The sequence below is a fragment of the Silurus aristotelis genome (assembly GCF_946808225.1).
Source record: "Silurus aristotelis genome assembly, chromosome: 6".
Taxonomy (NCBI): Eukaryota; Metazoa; Chordata; class Actinopteri; order Siluriformes; family Siluridae; genus Silurus; species Silurus aristotelis.
This window is the reverse complement of record NC_139579.1, coordinates 22,513,266-22,539,913: the sequence shown is the minus strand read 5'-3', so window position 1 is coordinate 22,539,913 and position 26,648 is coordinate 22,513,266. Positions and strand designations below refer to the sequence as shown.

Genomic DNA, 26,648 nt, shown 5'->3' with positions numbered 1-26,648 from the left:
CCTTGTTCATGAGTGCCATCACAGGAAAATGGCCTGTTAAGAGCTCATTACAGATGTGATGAACAGAAAAGCATCTCAGAAAACCTAACACAAAATAACATATCAGGTTCACAACCTGTCAACTGAGACCAACGAAGACCTGCAATGGGCACAGACTCATCTTGGCTGACAGAGTTGGAACCTGTTGCAGATTAGATGTTTAAGTGTTTCTCACCATACTGTCAAAACTCTAGAGACTGTTGTATGTGAATATCAGTCGAGATTAAATATTCAAACCAGCTTGTCTTTCACTAGCAACCGTGCCATGGTTACTGGGATCAGCAACTTTTTTTTTTCATGCTGATGTTTAATATAAACTTAAACACTTGAGCAATATCTACACAATTTTCTGTGCTACATTGCTGCTACATGATTGACTGATTTAATAATTGCACGAATGAGCAGCAGTTTGGGTGTTCCAAGAAAAATGGCTGTTGAGTGTGTATCACATTTTTTAAGGGCACAAACTGGGCCTATTATAAATGATTGTGTGAGTTACTATAATCCACAATTGGTGGTGTGCTGAGTGGCTGAATGAATTAATTGGTCTAGGAGGTGCACTGGAGACTTATGAACTCTTAGTAATTAATTGAATGCTTGGCAAAGTACGCTTGGTATGTGGGTGCAGAGAAACCATTATCACCTTCTCTTTGAAAAGAAGCTGTATGTAGTGTTTAGTTGCCTTTGGGTTGTTTATTTATGGAGATCAATGATTGCTCTGACTGTGTGATGTGTAGGACTGTCACTGCTACTTTCTTTTTATTATTTAGAGCTTTATATAAAGAGCCTTAAAAGAGAATGAATTTGGTGGGTTTTTTTTGTCATTGAACATCACATTGCAATACTGTTCAAATAATATATGTGCATATAAATATTAATATATATTCTTTTACACAAATACTCAAACATGCACTAAATGGAAAAAATGCAAAGATGCATTGAAAGATAAAATGGATCTTATCAAAGGTCAAAAATGTAATCCAAATACTAAATAAATTAAATTAAATTAAAAAGAAATGACAGCAAGCAGTGTTTTTTCCCCATGTTTTTTTCTGTTGTAATGCATTTGAATGGTAGATGTGCTTGATGTAAGGAGCAACTTCATGCAGAAATGATAATAATTATCTATAATTATTATATCCAAGCAGCAGTAGCTGGACTGCTTATTTTAACTGCTTTTGTAGTTGCTTGTCAGCTTAAATGTGTTACTTGACTGCAATTAGCCTGATCTTCTGTAGGAGCTTTTTACTGCCATTGGAGTGTTTTGTAAGGTACAGGTATCTCCCTCAGGATCTGATCAGCAGATATAAACACTAAGCAGGACAAGCAAGCTTTGACCTTTGGCTGAATGTTAAGGACCTGCATGTACAAAAGCTCCATTCCACTGATGATTATGTGAGTGCTGGGAAGCCATCAATGTTCATTTGGTTTCGGTTCATGTAATTAGATAAATTAGCCAGTTTCTGTATGGAAACAGATCATTTGGTAAATAGCCCTTTAATTTTCCATTTTTGTTTACAGACAGCTTTGAAATGATTTGGCACCCATGTTAAAGAGGAGAAAATGTCTTCTGAAAGCAGCTCTAGATAAGGTAAACTGGTTATTATTGCAATGATTAGGTAAAAAAAGAAAAATGCTGGCTGCCAACAGATCAGGGAACCTATCAACAGGGAATCTATATCCAGAGAATCTGGAGAATGTGGATAGGTTCTGTTTTGATGTGATTTAGATTCCTTGCTCATTATTTCTCATTCTCATCATCTTTACATGAGTAGACTCAGTGCTGTCTTGTACTCAAAGGAGATTGATTTATATACATTATTCCTATAACAAAATCATGTTACACATATTGGCACCATAGACATGATTATAAACAGAAAGTAATTGAGTCACATTTCCATTTGCATTTAATTATTTATTTTGTGAATGCAGTTGAGCGTTTAGGAATTTTTAAATAGTCATTCATTACACATTGGCCAAATTCTTCTTGTTAATAAGAAATTTTGAGTATACACAAAATTTTTTTTTGAGATTTTGACCTTCAGAATTCAGGCAATGGCTATAGAAATAGCTACATGCCTGAACATTGTCATATTCATTTCAAGGATAATAGTTAGGAAGCCTAAACAGAGCTGTAATCAACCTGTCTGAAAGAGGACACAAGTGTATTTTACCCACACACACTGTGAGGCAGATAGAAGCAGTGGCAAACAATTTCTTCAAGAATCACAGTTGGCAATTTGTAGAATATGCCAGCATTTTGGGGTTACTGAGTGTGCCACCGCTTCGCCAACACACTGTTAAGGCATGCCAGAAGAAAGCTGTTTTTCCCCCTCTCTGCACAAACATATGTGCATGGAGTGTCACTAGATACTGCTGGAACTTTGACTGAAACTGTGTTTCTGTGGACAAAAATAGAGCATTTTGGCAGCAAACACTGAAGGTGGGTTTGGCGTAGAAAACAAGGATGGTTATACAGAGAAGAACCAAATCCTTACTGTTAAGTATGATAGAGAACCTGTGATGTTGTGGGGGTGTTTTTCTACAGCAGCCCTGGGAAACGTGTTGGTATACATGGCAATTGAATCAAAATCTGACTGCTTCTTCCAAGTTGGCGGTAACTTGGCCATGGAAGAATATTCCAGCAAGCCAAATGATCTGAAACGTACATTCAAATCCACACATGCAAAAACATTTAATTGACCACAGCTTTTTGAGATCCTAATCTCATGACCTAAAAATCATTGGCTAATGGAACAGGTGTCTAAAATGAAAAGAAAAACGAAGACTATTAACCCTGGAGAATCGTAGATTGTAGAATATCTCGGGTTCCTTGCTATTTAATACATATCCATGACATAGCTTTAATTTTGTTAAAAATATACTTGTGCCATCCACTTTTTTGGGAGCACAATTCATACTAAGGGCCCCCTTAGGATATTTCTTGGTTGTTTATTCTATGTAAACTCCAGGAGATTAGCAGTTGCCTGAAATACTTTAAACAGCCTGGCTGGCACAAACCCATGTTTGATGTGAACATTAAATAAAGCTTGAGCTATATGATTTTATGCATTGCACTGCTGCCGCATATAAACTGATTGGCAATGAATGCATCTATTTTCTCCTTTAATATATTTAAAACATAAAAACTTTAGATTTCTCAAATTCTTAGTGGGACTGAATATGACTACAGTTGAAACACCTACATCTATTTCTTATTCACTTCTGCTTTATTAGGCATGGTCTGATCAGCCATGTTTGTGTTTAGTATGACAATCCAATTGTCATTCTAAACAGTTGAATAACTACAGAACAGATTCAGCTTTACAGTTTGTCTGTCACATATTCGTGAACTTGAAGCACAATTGTATGCACACATGTAGGTGATTTTTCAACATCTGTAGCTTCCCGAGCTTTGTGCACTCAAAATGCAGAGTTTTTTCTTTTTCCACCTCACTCACTCTAATTTTAGCCTTGAAAATTTTCTTTCATATTGAAATTAATCAAGAGCCTGGCTGTAATTTCTGAGTGCCACCTTTAGCCGTCATCACACGCCATCTTGCCAAGCAAGAATAAAGCTGTGTAGACCTGTTGAGGGAGCCTGTACTCATCTGTTTGAATTTGCCTTGTTATTTTTAGACGTTCGTCATTTTGCAAATCAAAAGCACAATATCTCTGTTAGCATGCTTCTTGAATTGCACCTCATTAGAACTACTGTTATTTTAAAACATCCACCCTTGTGGTATGTAGATATAAACTTGTACTCCATGCTAATCCTTTCATCCAGGGAGTCTAAGAAATCACATTTCTAATTATATTTATAGCTCTAAAATTTGCTGAGAATAAATATAAATTTTTGAGATGGCTCTGATCCTCATTTCAGACTTAATGCTTAAAAGCTTTCATGTGTGTTGTGTGATGCACGCTTCTTTTTTACTGTTTTCCTGTAAGAAAAGCAGCAGTGTATCTGACATGCCCTAGGACAGATTTTAGAGGGCTCGGGCAATTAGGCCTGCTCTACGGTGCCTGTGTTAGGAGAGAGCCTTGTTATCTGGATGCCGTTGATTGCATTACACTGCTCCTGATTGTCTGTCATGTGAGCTTTACTTAGCCCTCATGCTGCCGGCCTTATTCAAGCAAACTCAGATGTTAGGCTGCATTTTATCCTTTTTACTGACTGGCCATAATCCTTTCCACCAAATATCATTCAAAGATAAAGATAGAAAGATATTACCTATGTGAGGTTGTCTCCTGGAAAGGATAAAAATAAATGTTTGTGCCAGTTTGGTTTGTAAGGTAATGTACTGTAGCATATCTATTAAATTTTTGCAATGATATTTAATTATAACATCAGTCTGAGATAGATTTTTAAATGGCCATTTAGCAGCTTTACAGAATATAGAGATTCAATAAATATATTTAAATTTATAAATTTATCTCTAATGAGGAAGCCAGAGGTGATTGTGGAAAAATCTAAAGGGAACTATATTTGTTGTATAGGCAATTACAAATACTTCTTTTCCATGATTTGGTCAAAAAGGATAAATGTATAAACAGTTTTATTTAAAACAGATTTATTATAATTTCAACATAGTCTATTTAGTTGAATTTATAAGTTGTTCATTGATGGAGACTTGAGTGCAAAACTGTTTTTCACAATTGCAGTCCAAATCTATGTTTATGGACTTTAAGTGGCACCATCTGCAGTAATCTCATGTATCTTTAGCCTGTTCACGTGGAGCCATCATCAGCAGTGAGTGGTTTCCAAATTATGAGAACGCCAAACAGAAATAGGGCATCAGAATGGACGAGGCAGGTCCAGAGAGCACAAGGGGTGAGGATCACTGGTATCTCAGGTGTAGTATGTGCAGTCTGCAAAAGAGAGAAAGAGAGAAAGAACAAATAGGCCTTTGCCATTAGGTGTTTTCAGGTTGGCTGTCTGTTCTCCCAAGATTCTCATTAGCACAATATCTCAGGAATGAGTGGTTGATTGTTCAGTAGATAAACTGAATAGGTTTTGAAATTGTCACAGCAATGGCAAACATTTGGAATTGTTTTTCTTCAGTTTCTTCCATCCTGTTTGTCATACTTGCAAATTCCTATCCAGGAATTCAATGCACATTTTCTGTAATATTAATAATTATTAATATATTATTAATTAATATATTTATGTGTGCCACTGGTGTTGAATTCTGCTGGTTTATCCATTAAAGAAAAGACTGACATATTCTTAACATATTTATTGCATATTTGGATATTTATGTCATGAAACATGTCCAGGACAAATTAGTTTTGGTTAGCTTTTACAATATAACAGATATAGTGATAAATCCTAAAATGTAAGAGCTGTTTCCTCAACAGCATTATTTCTTTTCTCTAATAAGACAAGAAACACACAGCTTGCTGCTATGCTACTGAAAAAGCACAAAGCCCTCCATCCTACAGACTCTCCTGTGTCTGAAAGCATATCTCTTTTAATTGAAGGAAAGGCTGCTAATTCAAGGCTGCTTTTGAAATATAGAAGATGTAAATCAACTCTAAACCGCTCCAAAGCTATATATACCATTCCTCCATTAAGTGTTCAGAAATGATGGCGGTGACAGGCGCAGCACGTCTCAGTTATTTATGTAAAAGAAAAAAAAATGACAGAATGGAAAAAACCATTTAGACATAAACCACATTCTTAATGAAGTTGCAAAAAAGAAATGAAAGATATGTTCTGTCATTTTGGACACTTAATTTATAAAAAAAAGTTTGACAGAAAATATTGCATAGTTTTCTTTTCAACAGTAATGTGTTTATCCCACTTTACTCCTCTACTGTCCTTTGATGCCTTTTAACTTCATTTGCTTTTAGTGATTACATTTTTTTTCCATATTATGTGTATTTTGGTAAAATCTCCACTGGATTAGAGCTATTGCATTAGAGCTTCCTGTTATGTCGGTTTAAGTCCTGTAAAACGATTTCGATGAAGCAGCATTGTTATCCTTGATTTGTTTTTTGTTTTGTTTTTTTACATTTTTGTAAAAAAAAAGTAGATGTGTGGTCAGATAAATCTAAATCTAAATAAATCTAACTAGTTTTTTGCACATAAGAAAATAGGCTGGGAAAAAAAAAACACTGAAATTAATTAGTAGTCAATGAATTAAATAATCACAGTGCTGTCTTTGCAGTCTGACTTAACCAGGTGTGAAATTTAAAATTATACCCATGAGCAATACCACATATATAGTGTATGAGTAATACATTTAGCCACTTCATCATTGTACTATACATCTATGTGTGTGTGTGTGTGTGTGTGTGTGTGTGTGTGTGTGTGTGTGTGTGTGTGTGTGTGTGTGTGTGTGTGTATATATATATATATATATATATATATATATATATATATATATATATATATATATACAGTGAGGAAAATAAGTATTTGAACACCCTGCTATTTTGCAAGTTCTCCCACTTAGAAATCATGGAGGGGTCTGAAATTGTCATCATAGGTGCATGTCCACTGTGAGAGACATAATCTAAAAAAAAAATCCAGAAATCACAATATATAATTTTTAAACTATTTATTTGTATGATACAGCTGCAAATAAGTATTTAAACACCTGTCTATCAGCTAGAATTCTGACCCTCAAAGACCTGTTAGTCTGCCTTTAAAATGTCCACCTTCACTACATTTATTATCCTAAATTAGATGCACCTGTTTGAGGTTGTTAGCTGCATAAAGACACCTGTCCACCCCATACAATCAGTAAGAATCCAACTACTAACATGGCCAAGACCAAAGAGCTGTCCAAAGACACTAGAGACAAAATTGTACACCTCCACAAGGCTGGAAAGAGCTACGGGGAAATTGCCAAGCAGCTTGGTGAAAAAAGGTCCACTGTTGGAGCAATCATTAGAAAATGGAAGAAGCTAAACATGACTGTCAATCAACCTCGGACTGGGGCTCCATGCAAGATCTCATCTCGTGGGGTCTCAATGATCCTAAGGAAGGTGAGAAATCAGCCCAGAACTACACTAGAGGAGCTGGTCAATGACCTAAATAGAGCTGGGACCACCGTTTCAAAGGTTACTGTTGGTAATACACTAAGACGTCATGATTTGAAATCATGCATGGCACGGAAGGTTCCCCTGCTTAAACCAGCACATGTCCAGGCACGTCTTAAGTTTGCCAATGACCATTTGGATGATCCAGAGGAGTCATGGGAGAAGGTCATGTGGTCAGATGAGACCAAAATAGAACTTTTGGGTCATAATTCCACTAAACGTGTTTGGAGGAAGACGAATAATGAGTACCATCCCAAGACACCATCCCTACTGTGAAAGGGGTGGTAGCATCATGATTTGGGGGTGTTTTTCTGCACATGGGACAGGGCGACTGCACTGTATTAAGGAGAGGATGACCGGGGCCATGTATTGCGAGATTTTGGGGAACAACCTCCTTCCCTCAGTTGGAGCACTGAAGATGGGTCGAGGCCGAGTCTTCTTTGTAATCTTTGGAGGGAGCTCAAACTCCGTGTTTCTCAGCGACAGGCCAGAAACCTGACTGATCTAGAGAAGATCTGTGTGGAGGAGTGGGCCAAAATCCTTCCTGCAGTGTGTGCAAACCTGGTGAAAAACTACAGGAAACATTTGACCTCTGTAATTGCAAACAAAAGCTACTGTACCAAATATTAAATATATTGTGATTTCTGGATTTTTTTTCTGGATTTTTTTTTTAAGATTATGTCTCTCTGTCTCTCACAGTGGACATGCACCTATGATGACAATTTCAGACCCCTCCATGATTTCCTCACTGTGTATATATATATATATATATATATATATATATATATATATATATATATATATATATATATATATATATATATATATACATACACACACACACACACAGAGTAATCCCCTGCTTTTCCAATCTCACGCCCCCGGATTATCGCGGAATTGCATTTGCACATTAACTAATTTGTTTGGCTGATTTTCCCGGACTCTTGCAGAGAGCACGATAGACCAAAAAACGTATAGGGAATTATAGGGAGTTTTATGTTGACATAATGACATTTATTAATAAAAATATAATTACGAATTATAAAATTTTTTATTTGGTACATTACAGAAAGTAAAGAATGCGGTGATGTGTTTCTTTAACTCAGTCTCTTTTTGACGTCACAGGATATGTCAACCAATGACTAAGCAGAAAACCTATGCATAGGCTACTTTACTACAGAACTGTATACTGTACAGTACGTGTACTCACTATAAATGTGATACAGTGTACTGTATTTCTACGAATTTACATGAAATTCAAATTGCAAATGTTTTCTGTGTGTGTTTCAGGTGTGTGGGAGGATGATTGAAAAAAACGATAAAAAAAATATATATATATATATTTTTTTTTTTAATCGCGGGTGGTTTTGGAACGTAATCACCGTAATAAACGGGGATTACTGTATATACCAGTGGCAGGCCATGCATTTGGTACCTGGGCCTTCAGTGGGGATTTACCCGACTTAATCCAACACTTACTATCACCACTATTACGTCGCAATTTATAGAAACCATCAATACAATACAAAAACGCAATATAACAATGCGTTGCATTACAGAGAGAGAGGCATTTCAGATATGAAGGGTGAACACCATTTTACTAAAGCAAGAAACCCAGTTAAGACAATTACAAACCTCTACACTACTACTGTAACTGTTCCACCTACATAATCTGGAGCATTTCAGAATCAATATTTGTCTAATAACATGACAAAAACTGTAAACATGATAAAAAAATTTAAACAAAATACAACCTACTCACCAGAGACACATACTGATAATTTGCATCTCTCCACAGAGGCTGTAAGCCAGTGGTACCGCTCGTATTTACTGGTCTGGATTTGGCAAACAAACCACTTCCCAGGCTAAGACAAGCTTCGACCTCTTCTCACAATGTCTAGCTTTTCTTAAAAACAGATTTTTTAGTATGTCCGAGACCAAATCAATATCACTGGCCCTGTGAGGCGAATATGTAATCTGATTGGTTAAAGAAACCGACCCGTTGGTAATATTCCCAATAGTCAGAGAACCAGCAGAATAGACTTTGCAGGCCCTGGGCAGATTAGATTGACATGGCAGCACATAGAGGCTGAAATCTGATTGGACAAAAAATCTAACATACACATACTGGAAGCAGTGCAGCTAAGAGAAATGCTACGAAATGAAGAGAATTAGCTGTTGGAAAAAAAATTATACAATTTCATGGAACAAATATTAAAATTTAGATTGTAAATGTAAGTCAGTGTTTTAGGCCAGCAGAGAAGGCTGTGCTGGTCCTGACCGCCCACCACTGGTATATACTGTATGTACATGTATAGTACAATGATGAATATATACATGTAAAGTACAATGATGAATATATACATGTATAATACAATGATGAATATATACATGAATAGTGCAATAATGAAGTGGCTAAACATATTACTCATACACCCACTTCTTATTGGAAAGCCATCATTGCTCTTTTGTTATTATGGAGTTGCTTATCAATGGGCTTCTTTTCCCTGACAGCACTGCTGCTGAATAGACATAAATATATCTGACCTTTTGTATCCATTTATTCTGTATCTTTTTTAAAAGGCTGAGCACAATGAAATGTCTCCATTTACAGCACAAAGGGGTTAGAGTAAAGATTCAGTCTCTCATTTGTTTGGTTCCTAGATAAAAGCTCGGCACATCCAGAAAAATATATATTTTTATCAGTCTTTTCAGAAGCACAACACAGGACATATCTGATATCACCTCCTCTGGCATATGACTATGAAAGGTTTCAGACAGTCAGGGAATTGTCATGTAATAGTCAGTCAAGGTGACTTTACTGACTAAAAGAGACTTTTTGAATGAGCGGCAAAGCATCTTCAAGATTATGTGTGGTGGTGTGGGAAAACCCTTCACACTGTCAGATTTTTGACGTTTCTATATATAAGTTTTAAAACTACTGCCTTTTCTGAAATGTAGAATGTTTCTTTTTTCACCTGCAAGTAATACATCATTTTTAAGTCTAAAATTTCCTATGTGAAATGAGTTGTCACGCTGATAATCAGCATCATCCACATCAGTCTTTGTCTCATTCCCCTGAGCGAAGTCATTCACAGCATTTCACACAAGTGTCAGCACCATCTCTTCACTCCACTGATCTCTGTTCACATTAACATCGCTGGGAAAATAATCACTAAGTGTGTTTGTGACTTTGCAGGACATTCTGAGATTTGTTCATTTAGCTGTGCTATGTAAATGTCTAATAATTTAAAATTGTGAAATTTTTTACAGCTAGAAGGATTTGAGGCTTTTTTTGGCAGACTGTCTGCATTTAGTGCTGTGTTTCTTATAGGGTTTACTTGTTTCTTACCCAGTATTATTTTTGCTGCCGGGCCAAGCCAAGGTTAGAAAGAAGCCTTGAATAAAACATTACTATGTCATTTAAGTAAAATATAGTTATGTTTATTGAAAATAAAGATGCCAAAAATATTGCTCAAAAATTGATTTGTCAGCCCACAGTGACACCCACCAGTCTTTTCCAGGTCACCACACATATTACAGGTCCACTCATCATTGTTTTAACACTATAGAGCTTTTTTCTTTGCTCGTATTTTAACCAGCAGTATATCTCCTAGGTCTTTGCCAGTTCCTGAGCAGAAGCGGCTCTTTGCATGTCTTTTGGTGCGGGATGTCACGCCACAGCCATCGATTTGAACGGGACTTGCGGCCCGTCTGGGAGCGCAGAGAACGCAGCGGCGTCAGTAGTAGCTGCATCACGGTTAACGGCTGCAGCCCCTCCGCCGTCTCTGCCAACTCCGTGACCAACAGCTCCAACAACCGCCCTGGCCTGCTGCCGCTGCCAGTCATGCCCTCTCTACTGCCCACGCCAGCCACCGGGGCAAACACCACCTGCAGCACAGAGCTGTCTGGCAAACGTTTAGCCTCCACTTGCAGCACCTCCACAACCAAGGTAAAGCTCATTCCTCCCACACATTACAGCCTCACTAGAGGTCTCTTTCTGCCTGAGGTTGGGTGTTAGCAGTAGCTTGGGTAGTGTAATAACAGGGATATTTTCAGCACTTTCAAAAGAAACAGCTGTAAATGCCTGCACTGTGGTTTCAGCCATTCAGATCATCAAGTCTCATTTCAGCCAGTTTTTTTCTATATTTAGCTCCATTTTTTTTTTTCTTTTTTTAAGGTATTATCTCTACCTTACAAGTGGTGCAGATTTCAGGAAAAAATACCCACATGCTGTTTCTGTTTTTGTCACTTAAAAGGAAGGGGAAAAAAAAAGATTAAAGCAGTAGCTGATCTTAGGGTCAATTTCTATCATCCATCATGAAAGGCTTGGAGCCACCACCTTTCACCAGCATATTCCCACACACAATCTTTCCATCCTCATATCTCTAGTGTCCATCTCTGATAATGGACGGGTTGGGTGATTATTGATCCATGTCAAGAAGAAAGTTCTCCACATTCATTCAAATAGTGAATGGCAGATAGTGGAGATGCATACAATTGTAGCTCAAAGCCTTCTAGATTAAGGACAGTGTGGGCCCTAATGTAATATATTTCAGCAGTTTGCATATTGTGTGTTTTCCCAAGGGGAATATATATTGCATATTTTAGTGTATTTGATTCCACTGATGAAGCAATAGATAAGAGATACTGTCAGTTTCACCAAAGGTATAAGTGACATTGTTGTTTTTGTTTGGTGTTGATGGACATTTTAGCCACTTTATTGTTAAAGCTTATGTAACATAATGTGGTTGCTTTTTTTATGCATATATTTGCATTTGATTACCGACGATACCCATACGCTGTATGACATTTATTTGTTTGTTTTTTTTGCTCAGCTGTTGGTAAAAGCTGCCACTCAAACCTGCAGAGATTCTATTCAATTATCCCACACTTGGTAAAATTGCATTGCATAGCCCCAAATGACCTTAAAACTCAGTCATAATAATGTTTTTAGATAGAAGCAGTTGTGTAATTTGATTATGTAAGAGTGAAGTATTACGCTTTTCTGAGGAGGACTGAAAAGCCTGCAGTGTTGGGATGCTGTTATTTTGTTAGCATTGCTATCTCATAAGATTAAGATTAAAATGTTTCAGCTTCCCTCCAGTTTGCCTGCCGGAGCCTTACTCAGTGTTCTGTTTAGGACTTTTATCGATGAGTGTAATACATTATTATCCACTCATGCTTTTTTTTTTTTTTGCTTAATATGAAATCTTAGAAATGTTAAATTAATGTGCCTGAAAGCCCAGAAAAATAGCAGAATTAGCAGAGGTCGGTAAAGTAGGCAAAATATATCAAGTAGAATATTGGAAATTTTAAAGTAGTAAAATAAAAATACATCTAGGAAAAACATTACTTAATATGCTGGTTACTTCACTGGCTCCCATTTAGAAATCAGGTATGAATTTTCAAAAAAGAACAAGACAATTAAACTAAGTTCAACAAGTGAACACAAGCTGCTATAAAAATATATCTATGCTCAGTATTCTGTATTAACATGACTAATTTATTATAGCTTAAAGTTTAAGCATTGAAGACAAATATTCTTTGTCTGACAGTTAGTAATGTAAAATATTCCGGATATAAAAAAAAATCCATATTTAGGCTGATAGAGAAGTAAAGCACATTATTTAATTGCCCGAGGAGCAGAATTGCATTTTCGATGTCACAGATGTACACGTGAAGTACACTTTGGTACACTATATTTAATAATGGAGTATGATTCATAGGATTTATTCTACAAGTTGCTCAAGTTACTAAGTAAAAGTAACATGCTATTAGTTGCCTCTGCTAGTTACCCTAAGCCAAGTGAAAATAAATGATTGTTCCTTTCCTTTCACTGTCACTTATGTAAATGTGTTACTTAGACACAGGTTCTTTTAGATTTTGGCCAGCTTTTCCAATTGCTACTGAGTCGCGACAGCATCTGTAGTCAATACACGTTCACAACAGATTTAGTAAATAGATACTGCAAGAGTGTATGTGTGAGAGGGTATTAGCATAGTCTCTGTCTCTCTCTTTCTTTCTCTCTTTCTTCCTCTTTCTCTCCTTCTCTCTCTCTCTCTCTCTCTCTCTCTCACACACACACACACACACACACACACACACACACACACACACACACACACACACACACACACACTCTTTCTCTCTCTCTTTCTCTCTTTCTCACACACACACACACACACACACACACACACACACACACACACACACACACACACACACACACACACACACACACACATACTCGCAAACTCTTACACACATTCAAACCCAGACACAGTTCCCATTTGATTTTCCCCCATGATCATCACTATCTTTTTTTTGGACCACTTTCAAGATGCCTGAAGGTTTATCAAGTATCCTCAGTCTCTGTCTGCAGACTGCCCTCTTTCCCCTCCATCAGCTGCTCTGTTTCATAGAATGCTTCATTTTTGTCAGCAGAGTTCAGTCCCATTTAGATTTGTTTAAATGGCATTATGCAGAACATTTAGAGTATGCCAAAAGGGAACTTGAAAACCATTTACTACAGGAAGAGAAGTGAAGAATTAAGGGTCCTATGGGAAAGGACTTCAAATATGTCATGCAATAGTTGTGAATTGTTAGTCCTTTTTACACTGACTCATAGACAATGCTGAAATAACCAAGAAATTCAACATTTAGCAGTTTCTGATATGATCTTTCAATTACCATTTATAAGCATTTTATTGTGATCAGGATTGCTTTGGATCTGGAGTCTATCCTGGGAATGTCAGACTGTTGCAAAGCATGAACACTATGCACACAGAAATTCTTACCTAGAGGCAATGTAGTGCAGCACGTCCAGTTAGCAGCTCCTAGCAGAGAATATAGTCACAAGAAAAGAATGTTCAAGCTCAAGAATATGTCAGGGACCCTTTAGCTTTGAGACAGCAGCGATACCCACTGCACCGCTGTGCTGCCCACAACATGATTAAAATTAGAGTTACAAATGAAAGTAAGCTACTGAGAACCTGCCTGTCAGTCTGTCAGTCAAAAGTAAATGTAGAAGTGTAAAACTCACATGGTCAGTTTAGTGATGGAAGGCTGATTTGATTTGATGTGAGCATGAAATCCATTCAAGAACAAAGCCACTCTCTGGATCCTCCCTGCTAAGAGTGGGCATAGAGAAACTAGGGGCCAGGAACGATTGTGCTGTACCTTGAGAGCAGCCACATTCTGAGGATGCTCGAGCATGAAGGAGCAGAGAAACCATAGCCCTTCTAAGAGTCTCTGCTCATCCATAGTCCCAGGCTCTTCCTGCCACAGAACTGCCACAAAGAAAAGAGCCCACTTTTTAACAGACCCCTTCACACAGAGGCATCAGTGTTCCCTCTTGATTTGTCAGTGCAGATGCATGCCCATGGCAGGGCTAAAGAGGAGGCTTCAATGCTGACAGAAAAGACAGGAATAGCAAATAAGAGCACGACAGCTTGTACTCTGCATTGGGGCTTTCTCAGAGGCAGACGGTGGTCCTGGCCAGAGTTGAGAAGATTAGACGAATGGACGAGTGCCATCTTGAATTGAGATGGCTTATTTGACTAAAGGAAAAAGATCCTCCACACACACACGCAGGGATGAGATTTAATTGCAAAATGCAATCAATGGTTAATTTTCCCTGTGCAAATGAATGATATCATGTCATATACATGCTGTCGTTTTGACAGTGGTAAAGAATAGTACATTTAAATGAAGTGCATGTGTTCTGCAAGGAAATAAAATGCCAGCATGTATGGATAATGAGCACAGCATATTGGGGAGAAGATAACTAACAATCTCACAAGTGTGTCCATACCGCCAGGATGCAGACGCTTAAGTGGTGTGCAAAACAGTGGTAAACAAAACCAGCTATGTCTTTTCAAGCAGGATATTCCCCCCTACTGCTCTGTTATAAATAATTGTCTGAGCAAGTTCAGGATCATTTTATATTTGCATTGTTTATGTGGATTTTTTATATACTTTGTTACCTTAAAAAGAACAAATCAGAAAGGCCTCATTTTTATTTTTAGATTAAGTGATTAAGTTGTGTGTAAGTCCTACTGTATGCCAGACCAAATGTACCTAAGTTTTGTTAAGTTTGACCATATGATCAACTGTAAATTATCAAGCATGTTAATAGATCATCTGATTGCCATTTAGCCATACGTACCAACAAAGTTTCACAAAAGGCAAAGCTCATACAAATGAAAAGAACAAAATGGAAGTAGAGTGTGCTAATTATTCCAGTAATGCAGATCAGGCTGTGTATAGTAATCACAGAAAAGGAGCATTTTATATAATGTTATTCAGTTTTTCCATATTGAAAGGCAATAATAATTGAAATTGAATTATGATCAATTAATGTTCACATTAGTGACTGTCTTATATGCTAACTATACTTATACTATATGCTAACTGACACAAATGCAAAAGCTCTCTTGGATACGAACTCAATGGATTACATGAATGGTATATTTCTTGCCTGCTGGTGTAGTGTTGAAACATACCAAATGAAGAACATTCAACACAATAAAACATTTTAAAAAATCTTACAAAACCTAAAAACATTGAGCAAAAAAATGTAAGACATTTCAGTAGTCTAAAACTATAGACAATTTCTGCAGTGAAATGGAAGGTGGAACACTTTTTTTTTGTGGTTGTCTCTGGATTTGAACCTTGTTGAAATCCCGTAGGCTGAATGTAAAACGTGCATAAACCAAGACTATAAAAAAGTTTTAAATTCTTAGCATATAAAAGTGGTCTATCATCCCTTTGCAATTGTCTTCAGTGTTCTTAGTTATTACAGGCAGAGACTCAGTGCTGTAATTCTTTCCGAGGGGGCTTCACCACAAATTACTTACTTTAGGGGCCGATCATTTTGAAAGCAGCGTTTCGCATGAAGAATTGCACTACCTAAAACATTGGTGCTTAAATAAATGCAGTGTTCAAGTAAGTAAACAGTGTTCCCTTTGTTGTAGCTGAAGTGTCACTAATTTCAGTGCTGTATATTTTATACATTTTGTTGTGCATTTCTGCCTGTTTTGATGAGAAGCTTTGATTTTCTGCCCTTTAGAGATAACTATTAGATGATCTGGCATGGCTGATTATGGTTTATGTAATCTTTATGATGACTAATTGACTGCAATCTAAACCCATTCATGAAAATCCAATCAACATTAATAGCGTTTCACTTCAGCGTGAGTATGATTGTGTGTGCAGCTTAAAAATATTTCTTGTCAGCGATTTGCAAAGTATGGAAAAGGATAGGATTAGAGTAATGAGACCTGACAGATATAAACACACACACACACACACACACACACACACACACACACACACACACACACACACACACACACATATATATATATATATATATATATATATATATATATATATATATATATATATATATATATATATATATATATATATGCACGCTTAGTATTCAGGATCAACAAACAAAATATAAGACTAGCAGAAGAATTGTGGAAGACTCCTCTCCTGAAATGAAATATTTACTATTTGGTTTTCCAAGCAGACTGCACTGAGAACAAATAAGTCCCCCACTAACCAACCACTAGTCAATTTCCTTTTCATTTGTTTACACCTGGGGCAGATTTGCAAAGCGACCTCATATTCTCACATAAATGTTACATGAATGTGTGCTCTGTATATACACATTTGGATGGCAAAAAGAGGTGTGTTTATAGTAGGGTAATTGTGCGTGGAATGGTTTGATTATAAAACAAGCAAAAGATAAATTTTTCAGCAGTATTAATATGTCAATGTTGTTTCTCCTCAATAATAGATGGCAAACATACTCCGCTTATGTGAATTAGATGAACTGTTACCATAACATGGAGGCAGCAGTAAAGTGGAATGTAGACATTGTTTTATTGAGGGACAGTTTTGAAACACAGCCAACAGTAGCTGCTGGCTGTGCTGCAAAGCCTTTATCATGCTCCAACAAACCTTTAAATTCTGCTCCTGCCTGCCTCATTCAAATGCACTATTAATGGATGTATACATTAGTGTACATTAGTATAGTCTAAAAAGCTTCATATTTACCAAACATTGCTTTAAATCCTACTTTTGTTTATTATACAAGTGTCTTCCATAGGTTTATATATCACTCATTTTATATTATAAAACAGCTCGTTAGTCTTTATAAGTCTTTATAAGTCTTTATAAGTCTTTATAAGTCTTTATAAGTCTTTATCTTTTTTTTAGTATTATGTACTTTCAAATGTTTTTGCATGAACACTTCTGTATCATGTTGCATAGGGTAGAAAATTGTGCATGATCCCAAAGGATTTCCTAATTTGTTATTTTTAATATCACTTATAAAGAAAAAGCAAAAATTGAAATGAAATATAAATGGTGGTGCTGTGAAATCTGTTGTGACCTATGCTGGGTGAAAAAGCTTTTCCTAGGGGTATCATGATACATTGTGCATGATCCAATCGCATTGCAATGTAAAATTTGTGCGAGCTGTATCAGGCGATCCACAATGCAGCATTCAAATAATTATGCAGATTTGAACACCAGAGGTTCTAATCCTCATGACTCATGCAGGACCCAGCACCAGATCACAACGACTGGCACACATTATAAGCTAAGACATTTTACAGCCACATCACTGCATAAAAAGTGTTCTTCAGTAGACTCTTAAATTTATTGAATCGTGTATAAAGAATTGTGGATTTCATGCATCTGGGGAAGAAAAAAAAGAAAAATAAACAAAAAGGGTCAGATCACAACTACTGGCACACATTATAAGCTAAGAAATTTTACAGCCACATTACTGCATAAAAAGTGTTCTTCAGTAGACTCTTAAAATTATTGAATCTTGTATAAAGAATTGTGGATTTCATGCATCTGGAAAAAAATAAAAAATAAACAAAAAAAGCCTTTGGTATAATGATTTAATTGTTTCTGCTTAATTGCTGGGAATTTTTCTGAATGTAATAAACAAAATATCTATTTATTCGCTATTTTATTCGTTTGGTTATTTTTCATAGTGCAAGTGTTGCTGCTGGAGTTCATACAATGCATTGTGTAATGAATGTTCTGCAGCTAATTATATCAACTAGCTGCTTTGTTATCTAAACAGATCTTTAGCTTTTGGCCTTGTCTCTGTTCTGTAAAACACTCTTGATGTATGACAGTTATAATTGCCTAGAACTTACTGTTTTTTTTGTAAGAAAAATGATGATGCAACAGATTGCTCATGAGGTTAATTAAAAACTTTTAGGTCCTTATGCAAAAAATATGTATCATATATAAGATGTTTTTTGTGCAGTGATAAACATATGTGGTGTAAACAAAACTCTGTTTCTTATTGTTTTATTTATCCCATGAATTGATCGATCAGATTAGCACCAAAGCTGTGATTAGGTATTAACCCAGTTGCTAGCAATTTTGAAAATCGCTATTTATATGATTTGTTTACTTTTTCCTCCCTAGCTGTTTGATCTCACTGATTATTGTTTGCACTTTCTACTACTTCACTTATAGATCTTTTCATATCCAGCCTAAATAATGAATGATGAAAGGAAACACTTTCCATAATGTTGCAATAGCAGATCATGAATCGTGTTGTATTAAAAATCTTGTATGGGATACGGTAAAGTATTTTAAAAAACATTTAAAGTAATTAAACTACTGTATACAGCCTTCTTATTGAATATGGTTGTGCTTATAATTCAAAGCTTTCAGTGATTGCATTGCTTCTCTTTACAGGCCTGTCATATTATTAATGCAGAACACTTATTCGAAACTCAAGAGGAAGCGTTGTAATAAATCTGTTTGTGTTGACTTTTGTGCAGACAGTTAATTGCTCTGCATCACAAAAGGAATATGTTCTGTCACTTCTGTCAGGTGTAGTGGAGTATTCATTTAGGCCCTCCGCAAGTAATATTCAACTATCAATTCTCATGAAGTCATTTGTGCTATTTTTTCATGGCAGTGAAATGTGACAATTCCTCTAAATAACTGCGAAATAGCTTTTCTCATATTGTGTCTCCACTTTGATTTAGAGGCAGTGTGAGGCAAAGATAATTAGTAAAATGTTTTCTATATAGATCTCCCATCCTTTCTGCCAAGTCCAATTGCTGGCAGCCGACCTTGGGTTTTCCTGCATTATTGATGGTGCTAAACTAGAACAGCAGCATAATTAAGCGAGCATAGGAGAATGGAATATTAAGAACGCACAATGATCTACCAGTGTCTGACACACTGGGTGTAATTGGGGATTGTAACTTATAATTAAAGCTTGGGGTGCTCAGTTTAGCATGTTTACTTTTTCTTATTTGAAGCAGGTCTCAGCACATGCGGTACTAGAAAACCAAACTGCAGGACCTGTTCTGGCTCCCAGTGTCAGATGGGGACAGACGCCCATTAACCAGTCCACTCCCTGGGACACTGACGAACCCCCTAGCAAACAACTGAGGGAGAAAGATAATTCAGGTAAAAATTGGCCATTGGATATTTGGGCAATTATATTATTTGTTTTGCTCAAATATCCAATGGCCATTGGATATTTGGGCAATTATATTATTTGTTTTGCTCATGTCAAAATCAGCTTTGGCTTCTATGGTTGATTGAAATGGCAGAACATATGACTCACATATTAACTTCATATTATCTTCTCTTTAGGTCATCTATGGCCCCCAGCAGTGCCAACAGTGAGCCAGGCGAGTCTTCTTTCCCACACCTACGGCATTCCCCAGCCACCTGTATATAGCCAGGGAGTGACTGTCCAGGCACCCATCATAGGTGCCACTCCTTCCCTTCAAACAGCCGTGCCCCCACCTCACCCACTTCTGCCGTCACATTATCAGCTAGCCCAACCGCCCTCACAGCCACTGGCCAACATGGTTCTAAATGTGCACAGCCAGACCTTGGGGCTCACTGGCCTGCCCCCTATAGCCATGTCTCCTATGCCTGGCGTATGTCAGGTCACCCAGACCGGCCAAACAGTGATGGGCAATGGCCATCTTACGCATCCCATGATGCAGCCATCTACTACATTAACCAGCAGCGTCCCAATGATAAACGGACAAGCGTCTGTACATCCTCCTCCAAGCAATGGCTGCACCGCTCAAGAGACTGCCAACGGCTTGCAGATGCTCCGCACGGTCGGCATGGGGAAGTATGAGTTCACAGACCCTTGGCATCCCAAAGGTAAAATTGTCCTCGTCTTCAAATTTTAAACCGAAATTTAAGCTATTGTTTTTTTTTTTCTTCCTTGAGTATGTGGGTGGATATTGGTGAAGCAATAACCCTGGGAAAATGTACTTTCTCAGTCCAAACAGCTGATGATCTTGCACACATTTATTACTTTCTTGACTATCGCCCTCAATAAATGCACTCATTCATCTCTTTCTCCAAGCGGATAAATGCACTCTGCTTTGTTTTCCTTTTCCACTTGTTTTCTTTTTTTTCATCCTGCAAATGCTATTATGATAACTTTATGAAGTCTTAGTGTTAGCTTGTGCAATATTGTGCAGTATGCTCAGCAAACAAGTGCCTTGATGATTAATGTGAGCGACACAGTATTAAAGGTGGTGGTCTGTCAGTAATATATTTCTTTTCACCTTTGATTTCTTTTTCACTGCTGTATATTCACCATAAAAATGATAAAGATTTAACAATTAGTATATGTATATATACAGATATGGTCCATCTTAAACAAAAATAATTTGTGTATACTGTTTGCGGTAGTCTGTGATGTTGCATATGCCAGAGAGCTTGATTAATCATTTTGTTTTGCCATCGTAGGGGCATTAAATAATAAATTTCCCTTACATTTAACAAATGTAAAGCAGTTGGTCATGTAATCAGTATGGGAAATTGTGTGCCGGCACTAGTAGACGCTTTTGGCCGACGGTGGAATCTAGATATTCTGCTGAGCTAAAGGCAAAAAATCTGTTCCATTGCCTCTCTTTTAAATTGCATGTCATGTTGCATTGCTAGTAATATTAATCTTCTATAGAGGGAACGATGTGAAGACAGGGAGCAGCTTTGCTCTCTACTTATCAGCTTGTCACTGAGAATGGAAGGTCCGTTCAATAGATCATCATCGCTGTCTTTAAGATCCCTAAAGTTCGTTCATGAGCTCCCCAAGGTTCCTGTGACAAAGTAATGGAAAAAATATTAAAATAATAAGTAAAAAAAAAAAGCAGTGCAGGCGCATATAACCGTAAGTGCACACAAAATGTAAATTACAGAAAAACACTAACATTGATACATTGCAAATGCTAACCTCATGAGTAGCAGCACATAATGGGAAACCAATTTGGCCCTTTTGACATACTCGATTCTGCTCTCTGTGATTAAAGCAAGCGAGTGGATAGCTCATTAATTTGGACGATTGGACAAATTAATTGCAGCTCTCATTAATGACATGCAATCCCTTGTTCATAATAATGTGTGCAAATGGGAGTGAGTCGTGCTTTACACTTTCAGCACAAAATGAAATATCAAAGGCATAGTATTATAACCAAATTCAGGAGCACACTCCAAACATGCCCTAGACATAGAGAATCAGCTCTCTTTGCTCCTCTCTCTTTAAAAAATAAGACACATCAGTTAGCCAGTGACCTGCTCTCAACTGCTGGTGCACTGATTAAAACCCCTGTCAGTCAGAGCGCTCAGAGTTTTCAGGAGATTAGAAGCTTAGAAAATACATTCAACATTGTTTTGTAGTGTTTTAATAAAAGGGTTTATTTTTGCCATGGAAAACAGCAGTACACAGGCCTGTAGTAAATATCCTTGTGATAGATTTGTATATATTTTTTCACACAGATTAAATCTTTGCAAAATATAATCAGACTATTAATCAGATCTTCCAGTCAAATAAAATATATAAATATTAAATATATTAAGAATGTAAAATGCTGTGTAGGTTCAACATGTGAATGTGAAATACTTGTGAAATAACTATGTAAGGTAAAAATAGAAAAGAAAAGATTGATTAAAAAAGTGATTAAAGACCGTGTATAGCCAAATATATTATCAAGCGACCTGTCCCTATGCCAAAGTATTAATCAGATTTTTACCAAAATGTATTTATTTCTGTCTATAAGGTACTTATGCAAGTAATTCTGAATATATTTAATAAAAAAGACGTACAAATTTTATGTAGGCTACTTTTAAATCTTGCATCTGTCAGTCCAGTAAGCATGATATTGTATAAGGGACTAGTTTATTAAATACAGTGGTAAAAACAGTCCATCTGAAAAAAGATGCCTAATACTAGCTGAGTGAGATTTCATCACACAGTGAATGTCAGGCTTTAATCAGGTTACTGGATACTGGCTACAGTACGTGAAGTAGCGAAACAGACATAATCAGTTGAGTTTTTCCCCCCGATATTTTTAATATATAGTAGTGTGTGTTTGTGTGGGGGTGGAGGGGATTGAGGGGTAGGGGTGCTGGTACAAATGCATTTGGTGCAGCAGCATTTATTTTATACTCCTATATACTCAAGTTCCACAGAAAACACATCTAGTCTTTTAAAGTAAAGTATGTCAAGTATAGCAAATTTACAGTGGATATAAATCCTACACATCCCTCCTAAAATGGTAGGTTTTGTGGAGTAGGAAAAAAAGATAAACAGATCTTTATGTACTTTCCATTTCAAATTGCAAAGTGTACAAATAAAGTAAAGAAGAATCATGACAGGCTAATATCTCTCTCTAAATGTATACAACTTTGAACTGACACTTTATTGAAGTACCTTTTGATTTTAGCACACCCCTCAGGGTTTTGGTTAAGAGTCTATCAGTGTGGCATTTTGACTTGGCGATATTTTCCCACTCTTTCATTCTGCCCCTCCTGAGCATAGTTGCTCCCTCACATTTTCTTTTGAATTCAGGTCTGGGTTCTGGCTTGGTTTAGGATCTTCTTTTGGATAAGACATTCCTTTTTTGGATGCATGCTTGGGGTCATTGTCTTGCTGAAACATGAAATTCGTTTTCATCTTCAGCTTACTTGCAGGTACCTTGCAGGTTTTGCACTGAAATCGGTAGCTTTTTAGCTATTCATGATTCCCTTCACCTTGATAAAAGCTTCAATTCAGGCTGTAGATAAGCAGTTTCATAGTTTGATGCTTCCACCACCGTGCTTCACCTTGATGTGCTTTTTTGCACCAAACAGTAATTGTACCTTTGCAATTGGTCTTATTACACCATAACACATTTTTACACATGCTTAGGGTGATCTATTTGGACATAAATGTTTTTGTGACCCACCAAACCCCATAGCCAGGCATGTAGAATATGAGAGATTGTTGTCTTTTGCAGAGAGTAATCAGTTCTTGTTAGATATTCCTGCAGTTCCTTTAATTTTGGCAGCTTTCCTGGTATGTTTTTTTGTCTTGCCTTGTGTTGAATTTAGAGGGTCATTCTGTCTTGGTGATATTACTCTAGTGCTGCATTTTCTCTAATTGCCTGATCGATACCTCAACAAGTGAGATCCATTGCATCCTTTGAAAGCTCTTTGGAAACCATGACTGTAGCAGATAGATGAAACCAAGAAAACAGAAACAATGAATATTTTGGGGTGGAATAATTTCATTGATGAATGAATTTCATTAAACAAAATAATTCCGTTGATGACAGTGTTAACTTTACTTATGAACTTGAGACTGAATGTTATTTTGAACATTCCAATTTATAAAAGGTCACAGCACATTTATGCAACCTGCTTAAAACTTTTTCCTTTAATGACTTCTAATTGTGTAAATTGGTCTAAGTTAGTAAACATAAGAAAATCTATAACATTTATTATGTTGGATTTATTTTGTCACTACAATATCCTGCCATTTTAACAGGGGTGTGTAGACTTTATATATCCACTCTTCATAAAACAATAAAAATATATTCATTCTATTATTATTTGCATTAAGGTTAATAAGGTTATTAATAAGTTATTAAGTAGGCAAAAAGTACATTAGGTTTAGGTAGGGTTTTTTTTTGTGAGAAACGGTTTCTGTTTAGCCACCCTTCCCTATAGCCCAGCCATCTGAAGAATATGAGAGACTGTTGAGAGATTATCACATACAGGGTGTGACCAATTATTTCTGCAGCTTCTTAAATGTTGCCATAAGTCTTATCCCTCTGTCAATTTTGGATAGATGTCCTTCAGATCCTTAACAAATAACTGTTCAAAATCATGTTAGTTTATGATTATAGTTATTGAACTATGATTTTAATTGTAATTGGATATTGTACTACTGTATTTTTTTATTCTACCTAGTAAGGTGGGAAAATGTCTGATGTTCATTTATATCACAAAATATTGCAATTTGAAAAAAAGATGTTGACTTTTTACATTATTTAGGACAATTGTTACACCTCAGGCAATTCTCTTCATATATGTAGGCTTGGCTTTGTGGTTAATTGGAAGAGAGGAGAGAAAAAGAATGGTCTCTTTCAGCCGGCTCTAAGGCTCTTTGTAAACAGAGTTTGCATTCATTTATTCTGACTTTATCCTCGCATGTGTCCTACTAGTGAGAGCGCTTTTGAGTGTGTTTCATCCCCATATCTGTGCTTCTATTGTTCTCAGTTCAGCATGCCTTTGTGCTCGAAGGACACATTTCACAACTTCAGCATTCTCTCCAGTTAAACCGAGAGCGAAGAGCGCTCCCTGTAGACTGTACTGCATCGGTGTTACCCAGTATTACACAGCTAGGTATAAAAAAGAGCAAAAAATGGGTTTTTATTAGTAGTTACATCAAATATATAATTAATTATGTTTTCCAAGATTTTATTTTAGACAAAAATAACTGTTCTTTCTTTAATAATAATAGCTTGAGTTGTTAATGGTTGGTCCACCTCCAGAGAACACTGACCCACTTAAATAGAAAATAATTAGCTGCCATGCTATTCACACACTCCATTCAAATTAACATTTTACACAGATGATCACATATGTCCCAAACCATTTCTTTTTTGGTAAGGCCAATTATATGTAGTCATTTCTGCTCTGAGTTTTTTCAAATTAAGGGATATTCTTAAACCCTATTAGCTATACACTGCAAACTATCTTTTTAAAGTGCTAAAAGAGAGGAATGTTTTGGGTCAGGGTACTACATACAGTGAAGATAATTGTTTAGAGAGAAAGAATGAGATAAAAGTGAAAAATAATTAAAGGGGGAACACATTATGAGGTTTATGAGAAATAATACAGAGCATTTTGAAATCCAGTAAAATCATCACCTGATTATAAGATTTGTTTGTGCTTTTGAACATCCAATTCGACATGTAGTTTCCATTTGCTGTTATAATAACCCATTCTTCTGGGAAGATATTTAGCGGTTCAGATTTTGAAGTGTGTTTGTGGAGATTTGTGTTCATTTCACCACAAGGGCATTGGTAAACTCAGGAGAAGGCATGAGGTGCAGTCAGCGTTCCAATTCATCCAAAAGGTGTTGAATAGGGTTGATGTCAGCACTCTGTAGCAAACCCATGTAAACCATATCTTCATAGAGATGGTTTTGGGAACAGAGGAATTGTCATGCTGACAGGTATGGGACTTCTAGTGATCCAAAAACATCCTATAATATCGTGTGCCTCTGACTTTGTGGTAACAGTTTTGGAAAGAACCCCAAATGGCTGGAAATGTTTGGTGTTCCAATACTTTTGTCCAATAGTATATATATTTGTGTATATAAACTTACCATTTATGTTACACTTATTCATGCAATTATCTAACTAATCATTTGGCAGTAACACAGTCCATAAAATTAGCAGATACAGGTCAAGAGCCTTAGTTAAAGCTCACAGCAATCCATGCCAAGTAAGAAAGTGCCAGATGGGCTGGTTTGAGTATTTCAGAAATTGCTGATTGCCTGGAATTTTCACACACAACAGTCTTTAAACTTAACACATTTACCCAGTAAAACTTCTGCCAAAAGAGGTCAAAGGAGAATGGCTAGACCTGTTCATTTGAAAGTAAGGTAATAGTAACCTAGATAACAACTCTTAACAACTGTGGTGAGCAGGAAAGCATGTTTTACCATTCATAGCATTCAAGAGTATGTTACTTACATTCTAGTCATCTCAAACCAGTCTGTCCATTCTCATCAACAAGGTGTTTCTGCTTGCAGAAATAACACTGGATGGTTTTAGTTTTTTGCACCATTCTGTGTCAAAACTTGGGCATAAATATCCAGGAGATCAGCAGTTTTTGAAATATTTATAGCAGCTTGTCTGGCACCAGCAAAAATGCCCTGGTTAAAGTAATTGAAATTTCAGTTTTTTCCCCATTCTGATGTTTTATGTAAGCAGTAACTGAAGCTCTTGAAATGTATAAACATTTTACACCTTTTCAAATGCTAAATAGAACAGGTGTTGACGTATTACAGTTTACGTGAACATTGAGTGTGTATTGTGTGAATGATACCATAATAATGCCAAAGTATACTTTCATGATGAAAAAATATGGTGCACAAATCCCAAGCACTCCGCAGCATGTGGGTCTAGATGTATTAAAGAGCAGCATCAAGATATGAATTCTCTGTCATTACCCTCAAGAGATTTAGCACAAGA

The 26,648-nt window shown here is 36.6% G+C and overlaps 1 protein-coding gene across 2 annotated transcripts in view; it reads left to right on the top strand.

The window, feature by feature from the left end:
• The window catches only part of LOC310728269 (kelch-like protein 29), a 91,633-nt gene that overhangs the window by 18,538 nt on the left and 46,447 nt on the right, over positions 1–26,648 (top strand). The window contains exons 3-5 of one of the 2 annotated variants that reach the window (XM_083545498.1): positions 10,707–11,041; positions 19,413–19,560; positions 19,750–20,277. In XM_083545498.1, the coding sequence (XP_083401624.1) occupies positions 10,760–11,041; positions 19,413–19,560; positions 19,750–20,277 (958 nt within the window). In that variant the 5' untranslated portion in view covers positions 10,707–10,759. Of the gene's footprint in view, positions 1–10,706; positions 11,042–19,409; positions 19,561–19,749; positions 20,278–26,648 lie in introns of both variants that reach the window. The other variant, XM_083545497.1, reaches the window with a different exon arrangement.